This window comes from Phragmites australis, chromosome 1 (genome assembly GCF_958298935.1).
Source record: "Phragmites australis chromosome 1, lpPhrAust1.1, whole genome shotgun sequence".
Classification (NCBI taxonomy): domain Eukaryota; kingdom Viridiplantae; phylum Streptophyta; class Magnoliopsida; order Poales; family Poaceae; genus Phragmites; species Phragmites australis.
Window position 1 is genome coordinate 49,633,478 of NC_084921.1, and position 10,242 is coordinate 49,643,719.

Here is a 10,242-nt window from a genome sequence, read left to right on the forward strand (position 1 = left end):
TATCTTCCTGTTGACGTAAAAATATGTCACGCCAGATACTAATAACCTTGTGTGCACAATTCGGCGAGCAGCATCCAGGATACTCTGGTCATGATGCTGCGTTATCAGACCTTCGTCGTCACACCTATGCTCGGGAGAGATCTCGTCGGAGCGTGGATGGCTGACGGCTTGACATTGATCATTAAAATCAAGAACATATAGCAATATAGATTGGAAGAGAGAATAATATTATAGAAGCTAGGCAAAAGAGATAAAAACGAAATATAGATTATGTTGTAATTGATTGGTTCATTTTTCTAATCGAACATAACCTTCTCATATTTAAAGAGTGGCAAGTCTTAACTGTAAGAGATCATAACTCCTAATTCAAACTGAACAAGACTTATAGATATGATTCGACTATGCCTTTTAATTTTTAAACTTTTTATAACTAACATATCTTTCCTAATCGATCACGTAAACTCTCATATATTTACGCGAGTGTCTTTTATTACAACTTGACCTTCTTAGATTCAACTACATGCTTGACGTATCTATGTACTTAATCCGATCAGCTCTTTCACCTGTCTGGAGACCAACTGCTGAAACAAATTATGGTTACCGATCGTCTCACCGGTCGTGACAACTGATCGTAGTCATTGGTTGTGGTTATAAAGTTAACAGAGTAACTGTCAATGGTCGGAGTTACTATTTGTCTGATCGGATGTACTGTTCATCTAAGTAAGTACTAGTTACTGCGGTTCGAGTAATGTTAACCGTGGTTGGAATATTATTCATCGTGATTAGAGCACTGTTCATCAGCGAACATAGTGATAGTTGGTCGTCCATTAAACTAAACCAATCATTGCTATAATAACCACTATAAATATTAAATATTGTCATCACCACTTCCCTATTTGCCAATTTGCTTAATGATACCATGCTTCAGTACCTCCCTTCCATCAACAATTGCACTTGCCAATTTGCTTAATGATACCATGCTTCAGTACCTCCCTTCCATCAACAATTGCACTTGCCAATTTGCCAATTTGATACCATGCTTCAGTACTTCTCTTCCATCAACAATAGCACGCCATGTATGTGATGCTCTGTTGCCTAGCTGCGCCGATAAGACATTCCCATCCGGGAAGTAAACTGCTTTGAAAAGTCGTGCTGCAAGAGTCGTCGGATTTAGAAGTAATCTCCATCCCTGTGCTAATAGAGCAATGTTAATAAGATTTACGTCCCTGAATCCAAGGCCCCTCATGTGTTTAGGTTGGGTCATTATGTTCCAGGCAACCCAGCATATCGTCCTTCTACCTTTGTCATAGTCCCCACCAAAATTGATGGATTAGCGAGGTCGGATGCTGACATAGGTTGGATCCAGTGGACGTGCCGTGCGTTTCCTGGTTTCCTTTCCCGATTTTTTAATTTTTATATTTTGAAAATAAAAATTGCAAAATTAGATGTTCGTTTGAAAAAGTAAAAAATAAGTTACTGTCTTCTGTTGAAAGGATCACGGATGACAGGTGTTACCTTTTCAACAGGCGATAGGTTTAAAAAAATGAAGATATCACCCTTGTAATATGTGACAAGTTTAAAAATAAAAAACATTGCATTCTATTAATCTAAAAATTTAAAACATTGTCGAAATAATCATGAAAAATTCTAAGAAAATATATGTTGTAGAGGATACTATGATTTAACTCTAAAAAAATTAGACAAAAATATGATCTGTACAATAAAAAAACAAAAAGATAAATTTTATTATACACGATCAGTTAGATTGTGTACAATAGAATTTGTTTTTTGTTTGTCATGTAAAAATAATTGCTTGAGTTAATTTTTTTAGAGATAGATTAAAGCATCCTCTATAATATATGCGTTTTAGATTTTTTATAACTATTTATATAGTGTTTTGAATTTTGAGATAATTGAATACAATATTTTTTGACATATCGCTTATTGGAAATGCGATATCTTTTTCTTTTTAAACCTATCACTCGTTAGAAGGACGATAACTTGTTGTCACTCTTTCAATGTGTGATAGTAGATTATTCTTATAATTTTTTAAACAGACATCTAGTTTTGTATTTTTTTATTTTCAAAATATAAAAATAAAAAACCTCTTGCTTTCCCCACCGGACGCGCCTTCACATGTGGCGGGGACTGGGGTCGGGGTAACGCGAGATCACTGAGGAGACGAAGGCGACCCACACAACCCAAGTGAGGTGTTGTGGGGAACGCGTACGCGGAGGGCCCGACGACCCGTTGACCACATGGGGCGCCACGCGGGCCGGCTTGCTAGGGGACCGCAGTGGCCCAGCATGTGAGTACCTGCGGCTGCAACCTGTGGATGCATCTGATCTGTGGATGCATCTGATCTTCAGGAGCATAGCAGAAAGGGCGCCGGTCAGTGCACGATGTGTTACAATCGTGTAGGAGACTTGTTGTAGGTAACCGGTATCGGTGGAGAATTAAGCCACAAGAAATGTTTCCATTTCAGAGGTGCGATCGAGGACCAGACGTTTGTCGAGGCCACATCGTCCGGGCCGGGCACATTGAAAGTGCCGGGGTGTAAGCAGTGGCTGCAGTGAAAGGGAGCGTTGTGCCGCCAGCCGACGCTCGTCCGATTGCTGGGGATGGAGCTACACTTGTTGGAGAGCGATGAGCAGAAGGTTAAGTTCAGCCGATGCGGTCGACGTGAGCCGAACTTGACGATGAAGGTCCCATGCACCGCCGTCATAAGCTGTTGCAACTGTGATGCTGGTTTTGATGGAGTGGGAGTAGAGGGCTGGAATAAGCCGCGACAACAGAGCTGGTCCAGGCCAGTGATCTCCCCAGAATGCGGTATGTACTCAGGGCTGGCCCTAGGGCAGGGCGCAGCGGGGCGACTGCTACAGGCCCCCAAAATCTAGGATCCCAACTATATATATATATATATATATATATATATATATATATATATATATATATTGGTTTATTCTATACCTACCAATTTAATTCAAGTTTGCACGTGGCACAATCTACTAGCACTATAACCAAGCATAAGTAAGCCTATAAATCTACAAAATAGTTTAAGACACAATGTTACGGTATTAGTAACGTAACCTAGCCAAACCATGGATGATGTATAGTTTCTAAATTAAGAAGCACCGTGCGCAAAACTTATCGTGTAGTACTATAGTCATGCCATCGTCAACTCCAATTAAACTGATCCTAATTCCTAGCAACAGCAACGGTCATAATCTTCGCCCATTCCCCTCCCCTCCTCTTGACCTCTCTGTATCTCTGTCCAAAACGAAGTGTCTACATCAGCTCACCTGATCCTACTCTCGAAGCTTAAGATCCATCGTCCAAATTTGACGAAGATCGAACTTCCAATCTCAATAGTGGTAAGCCATTGTTCACCTGTTTTCCTCCCATTTTCTCCTCCTGATCGCCAGTAAGTATGGTCCCCATGCTCAATCGAATTAAGGGCTAATCCCTAACCAGATGATTTCATTTATTTGATTCAATTCTTTTACAACATTACACTAGTTATCAACTGTTGATGATTTTTTATTTTAATTTTCAGGATTGTTTGTAATCAATTATTATTGTGTGATAATATGATATTTAGAACGCATGTAACTAGCAGCGAAAATAGGAAAGAAAAAAAAAACGAGTTGATAGAGACACAGAAAAGATACCTTGACAAAAAAAATTTAATACCAAAATGTTATATTTATAATTGATATATAAATATTTTAATGTTTACGTTAAAATGAGGTCCTATTTTAGTTTTGCCTCGGGTCACCATAATCTTAGGGCCGGCCGTGTGTGGACTCTGTTGCCAAGGACGATTGATATGCTCGCACGTTTCCCAGAACGTTGGTGCTACATTTTTTCCATGCTTAGGCAAGTTTAGGAAAAAAAATCATAAGAGTTTATTTAGTTGACTATTGACAGATATTTCTATAAACAATATGTCAAATTTTGATCCATAGAATCAATATTCGATAGACTAGATGAGCTTGCATAGCCTACAATATTATCCATAACACCAGGTCTTATTTTAACTTGACTCCGTCGCCATCTACTTCCAGGTTTCAACCCCGACGCCATCGCCCTCGGCCTTGCTGTCGTCATCTCTGACACCAACGTAGCCCGCCTTTCCTCTGCCACCCCTCCCTCCTCCGTTGATCTCTCTTCCCCGTGCCCCTCCTCCTCGTCTGACTCTAGCAATGCCCCTGCCACCACTGCCCTCTATCATCGTCTGCTGCTAACCACTACCCCCCCCAACACCCTTTGCCACCATTAGTGACCCATTGCCAGTCCTCTGCTACCCGAGACGGGTGGCGCCCCCCCACCCCATCCACTATCATGCCGACGACCTTCCTGGAGACCCTAAATTCCCTCTAAATTTGCAGTCGGGGACCTTAAATTCCTCTTTCCCTGAAATCCAAACTTAACCCCAACCTGAAACCCTAACTTCGTCGGAGTTAATGGAGCTCGCCGAAGATGGAAGATGAGGCATTCAACACAAATCTTTTCGCCGATTGGAAGGTTAAAAATTTATTAGATTACTCTTAAAATCTATCGACAGATAAATAATATTATTTAAATTTTATACTAAGTAAAAGTTGAACCATAACAGCACATAGGATTGCAACTATGCCCTGTTCGTAGTCGTCTTGGCCACCTGGCTCGTTTAACATTAGAACCAATTTTTTGAAGAGCCACCAACCACGAGGAGTAAGCCCGCGTTCGTTCTCTCGCGTTCCCGCGCGAAGCCGAAAAACCTTTCGCGCTCTCGCGCGGCCGCGCCTCTTCCCACCGCGCCCTTTTCTTCCCACCCTTCTCCCCCACTCGACACGCACAATTCCTCCCCAATCTCTCGCATCCCCGAAAGTAACCGCCAATTTCCCGACCGGTCAAGCCCCAATGCCGACTCTCCGCAGTGCCACGGCGAACGCGTCCCCCGCCGCCACCCCCTCCCCTGCCGCGGCGAGCACGCCGCGCAGCGTCAAGCGCCGGCTGACGCCGCGCCGCGCTGGCGAGTCGCCTGAAGCGTCGCGGCACACCTCCCCTCACCGATCCCCGCACGCTGGCGCCGGAACGGTAAGATCCACCGCTCTTCTTGGTCTCCGATGCGGATCTTCTCGGCCGTCGCTTCGTTTCGTCTGTTCCGTTGGCAATGCACATTAACTGCTCGATCTCGCAGGTGTGCACGCCGAAGCTGCTCTCGGCGTCGCCCAAGTCATCCAGGAAGCGGTTGTACGGTGACCTTGTCGCGGCCGAGAAGCCCAAGTGGAATCCCCGAGGCAACTCTCTCAATTTCCATTTTTAGCCAGCCTGTGTTTGTTTCGTTGAGTCTGACGGATAATTGTCTCTGCCATCCAGATCCCGCGCAGATGCGGGCGGTCAAGGAGGCGCTGCACGTGGCTACGGTGCCGTCGTGTGGATTGGTTTGCCGGGACAACGAGCAAAGGCGCGTGCTTGAATTCTGCATGGCGTGCATCGAGCAACAGAAAGCTGGAAGCCTGTATTTGTGCGGGTGCCCTGGCACAGGGAAGACCTTATCTGTTAACAAGGTCAAGGAGGGTTTGGTGCGCTGGACAGATGAGGTAGGCCATTATAATTTCTCATGTTGCACTGCAGTTTCTGGTTTTGGAGTGTACTTCTGTTGATTTGTTGTGTTACTTGTGTATAAATGCAGATGGGAATGGAGGCACCTGATGCGCTAGTAATCAATTGTACAAACCTAGCAAACACATCTGAGATTTTTAGCAAGGTATTAACTGCTGCCGAATTGCAGTCTTGATCTATTTATGTCTGCCCAAATCGACCAAAAATGTAATTCCTAATCAAGTTTTCGATGCAGATACTAGGACAGTTTCAGGACCGGAAGATGGGAAGGGGCAAGTTGTCGCCACTTCAGCAACTTCAGAGTATGTTTTCCAACAAGGAATCAGCTCCAAGAAGAATGATGTAAGAACTGGTTGTATCCACTGTGACAATTGGGCTTTCATGCTGTTTTGATCCTGCTATCTGAATTGCATGCTACTGTTGCCAGGATGGTCATTGTGGATGAGATGGACTACTTAATAACAAGAGACCGGGCTGTGCTACATGATCTTTTCATGCTTACGACTTGCCCATTCTCTAGATGCATACTAATAGGTGAAGTTTTGAACGATACTTCCACTTACACTGCCATTTATGCCAATGAACCAGTTGATACCCTCTTGCTGACTGATAGTAGTGCTATTCTTCAGGAATTGCAAATGCCATAGACCTAGCAGATCGGTTTCTTCCAAAGCTCGAATCCTTAAATTGTAAGCACTTTTTATAATGTTAAATGCTATAATTTTTTATATGAAGTAAACTAACATGCCTTTGGCTTTACGACACTAATTGACAGGCAAACCTCTTGTTGTGACTTTCCGTGCTTATTCCAAGGATCAAATATCTGACATAATTAAGCATAGGCTAAAGGTAATTATCTTGTCATGTCACCAATTCAGATTTCTACTCATCTATTGCAAGCTACTAAACATTCAACTGCTTGGTGTTAATATTTTTTGTAATGCCACTTATACAGGTTCTCGAGTATGATGTTTTTGAACCACTGGCCCTGGAATTTTGTGCTAGAGTAAGTGCAATGATCCTGCAACGATTCACATTATAGTTTCATTGACAGAAGCCATATTATTGTATTTTCGTCTATGTTTTCATTTTGTAACGTTTGGTGAATGTTATTTTATCAGAAAGTTGCAGCAGCCTCTGGTGACATGAGAAAAGCTCTCGGTGTTTGCAGGTAATCCACTTATTTTGCTGAGGAAACAAACATATTCTCTGCAATCTGTAACCTCCATGAAAAAATATAGTGCACTACATTTTTTGAAATCAAAAGATTTCTGAATCTTGTTGATGCATGTGCAAACACTGTCCCTTCTGCTATGTTAGTCTATACCTATAGTGGTTGTTTAAGAATTGCATTTGTGTGTTTAGCAATGTCAGCCATTAGTGTTTAACATCCTTATTTTGTGAATTCCAGGAGTGCTGTGGATGTTCTTGAAACCAGGCTAAAAGATTCATCTGATCAAGAATTAGAAATAGTAAGTTTTGTTTCACATGGTATTTTTTTATAGTAAGTTCATAAGGAAAAATGATACGCAAGTGGATTCTAGGAGGACTCCAGACCAAGAGACTGATAGTTCATATGCACATTGATCTAATCTGAGGTGTCAGATTTTGTCTTTGCCTATGAGTTTTCATCAGTCAACTATGTGGATCAATAGGATTAGATAAATCTGCTCTTGTACTTCTATCTGCCTATTTTCCAAAATGATTGAAAGCAATTTGTACTATTGCTCTCATTAGGTCTGAATTGCTAATGGTTTCTTTCTGTTCTAATAAGCCTGGATACATTTACTTATCCTGATATAATGGCACCTACAAAGAATTACATTTTCGTCACATCCCAATTTTTCCCTATGATCTGTGATAAACTCATTTAGCTGCCAAATCCTCTGCAGTAGTAGACTCTAATATTTATGCTTACAGGTGACATTTGACCATATGGATATAGCCTTGTCAAAGGTATTCAAGTCAGCAGTTGTAGATAGCATACTGTGTCTTCCCCAACACCAACAGGTAAGGATACAATACTTTAAAAGCCTTCAGAGCTTTATTACTCTTGCTCCTGCCCCTTTTTTGAGAAAAAAGACATGTAATCCCCTTGTTCCATAATTATAGTCTGATTCTTATGCTTGAAATGTTGTGCAGATGGTACTATGTGCACTGGCAAATACTTTTCAGCATTGCAAGAGAAAATCTACTACTCTAGGAGAGGTAACACTTACTCCATGACATACTGAAAGAAAATGCACTAGATCATCTCATCTTGTATAATTCTAACCTATCTATACATACCTTGTTTCAGCTCAACAAATCTTACATAGAAATTTGTAGATCAACCCAAGTCCCAGCAGTTGGAATGCTTGAATTTTCCAACATGTGCATGGTTCTGAGTGATCAGGTATGCAAAGGGTTCATTATTTTTAGTACATTAGAAGAAAAGTAAAGGCAACCAAAATGTTTAGTGTTTGATGGAGTTTGTACTGTAGGGATTCATGAAGCTAGGGCAATCAAAGGACGATAAGCTTAGGAGAGTAACACTTCAGATTGACAGTTCAGATATCACTTTTTCATTTAAGGTGTGGATAAAGGTTCTTAATCCTATACTTTTAGCAATAAGGTCAATGTTTTGTATTCAGATATATTTATTAGTTTAATCGATGTTACAGGGAAATCGTTTCTTTAAAAAATGCCTGGAGCAGCCAAGATCATAGACTCAGTTGAATATTCCATGCGGGCAATTGTGTTTATACATTATATGTGTATTGACATTATCAAGAACCTACAATTTCAACCCTGGATGTGCAAAAGCTCAGGTGACCCACTAACTACAATCCTGTTATGCTAGCTCAGCTCTTAATGTGATCAAACATGGAAACGATAATAAAGCAGCCTGCATTGTCTTCTATTTGCCATGCATTCAGTAAGCTGCAGTTTACTGCTTCCTCCTAATGGATTGCTTACAATTCAGTGGGTTTTCCTCGTTTCAGACGCTCATCCTACTGGATCAAACCGTGCTAAAATTATGAAGAAACTCTTTCTTGGAGTGCCGAGAAGTTTACATGTGATGAGTTATGATAAGTCTTATCTGACACAATTCTTCCAAAAGACATTTGACTGTAGCCTGTGCGCCCCCCCTCCCCCCCCCCCCCCCCCAATTTTGTTTCTTCCAAAACCTGTTGATTATGTAACTAACCATTAGCATATCAATAGCATTTGTTGGCACAGTTCTTGCTGAAAGTTGAAATCAGTATGCGAAGCTGGAATCATTTTGTGCATTGGCAAATCTTGTATGCTCTTGATATTTTACCCAGTGACATTATTTTCGAGGTTGTGAACTGCAATTTTTTTTTAATTTTTTTTGTTTGAAAATGGCAGGAGCACTGCCGCTTGATTAAGGCTAGGAGAAAAAAATTATGTACAGGTTAGGTACTAGATAAAGCAAAGCAACTGAAAAGTTACAGAGATACAATACTGTTACTGAATGAACTCCTTGCTGATCGCTATTTGTGGTAACTGGCTTGGCGTCATTGTACTTTGTGTCACGTCCTCTTGATGAAGGCGAAAGCCCGGCCAGCTCCAGATGAAATGTTATGGGAGACACGCCTATTTGTTTCTTTCCATAGGTTTTACCAAGTATAGATGATGACTCCATTATTTCCTGGAGCGGTTTACATCTTCCCAGTTGCCACCAAGAGGCAAGCGAGCCATACCCTGTAGGAATGGAAGGTGAGATCATCCAGTTCAGAACTTTGTTCCAGACTTCCTGAGTGTAGCAGCGCTCAGGAGTCATCCGTGCAACTGCAACAGTTTGTGGCAACTGATTACAAAGGTAGCAACAAATTGGGTGATGCGTCCATCCACGCCTTGCCAAGTCATCAGCCGTGAGGACACTCAAGCAAATAATTTACATTTGTTCTCTGCCTTTGATTTTCCATATTAAACAAGAGACTGGGCTTGCATGTTCTTGTTTTCGTGCTAACTGGACATGGGCCTCTTTCACGTAACTACTCAGCTCAAGCAAAAGAAGTACAATTTTTTTTAGTAAGAGGCAAAGCCGATTTCTATTATCAGAAACCAAGAGTCTTTTACACCAAGTCTTTGCGTTCAGAACTACAGGATAAAGACAAACGTAATACTGGAGTTTGACAAGCGTTTTTGTTGAGCATCAACAATCACTTCTCTAAAGGCAAAGCACATCCAAACTGTTAATGCATGAAAAAGAAGAAGAGAAGCACAATTATCAGCACAGATTCGCCACTGAATAGTCTGTATTTTAGAGCGACAGAATGGAAATTGATTCGAGCATGATGTAACAGCGTTTAAGTCAACCAAAATTCCACCTGACTTTGTAACGGAATATGTCCAACCAACATGCTACTAGTACAGTATATTCTCCTTTGTAGACTGTAAGTCCGTTTATTTTCGGTTAGGCAAACTGTTAGTAGAAAGAGTAAAATACGCCAAAGCCAATGCTTTGCCTGCGGTGTCACGATGCATCACTCTCCTGTATTCTCGGCATCGCGCCGAAGCCACTAAATGCCCCGTGGGTTATATGGCTACCGCTTTCTCTCCCAACGACTTGTGTTTGGAGACTGCTTTGCAAGTCGCCATGGCCCCCACGCTACCTCAACTTTT

At 41.6% G+C, this 10,242-nt stretch overlaps 1 protein-coding gene across 1 annotated transcript; it reads left to right on the plus strand.

Moving 5' to 3' along the window:
- The first annotated feature begins 4,679 nt into the window (after window positions 1-4,679).
- On the plus strand, window positions 4,680-8,930 carry LOC133890493 (cell division control protein 6 homolog). The gene is made up of 17 exons (XM_062330881.1): window positions 4,680-5,082; window positions 5,186-5,285; window positions 5,365-5,588; window positions 5,681-5,755; window positions 5,846-5,952; window positions 6,038-6,144; window positions 6,240-6,299; window positions 6,386-6,459; window positions 6,566-6,616; window positions 6,732-6,781; window positions 7,022-7,082; window positions 7,531-7,620; window positions 7,753-7,818; window positions 7,910-8,005; window positions 8,094-8,183; window positions 8,274-8,420; window positions 8,595-8,930. Exons 1-16 carry the CDS (start codon window positions 4,906-4,908, stop codon window positions 8,316-8,318), a joined length of 1,473 nt encoding a protein of 490 aa, XP_062186865.1. The 5' UTR covers window positions 4,680-4,905; the 3' UTR covers window positions 8,319-8,420; window positions 8,595-8,930.
- Window positions 8,931-10,242: the final 1,312 nt, after the last annotated feature.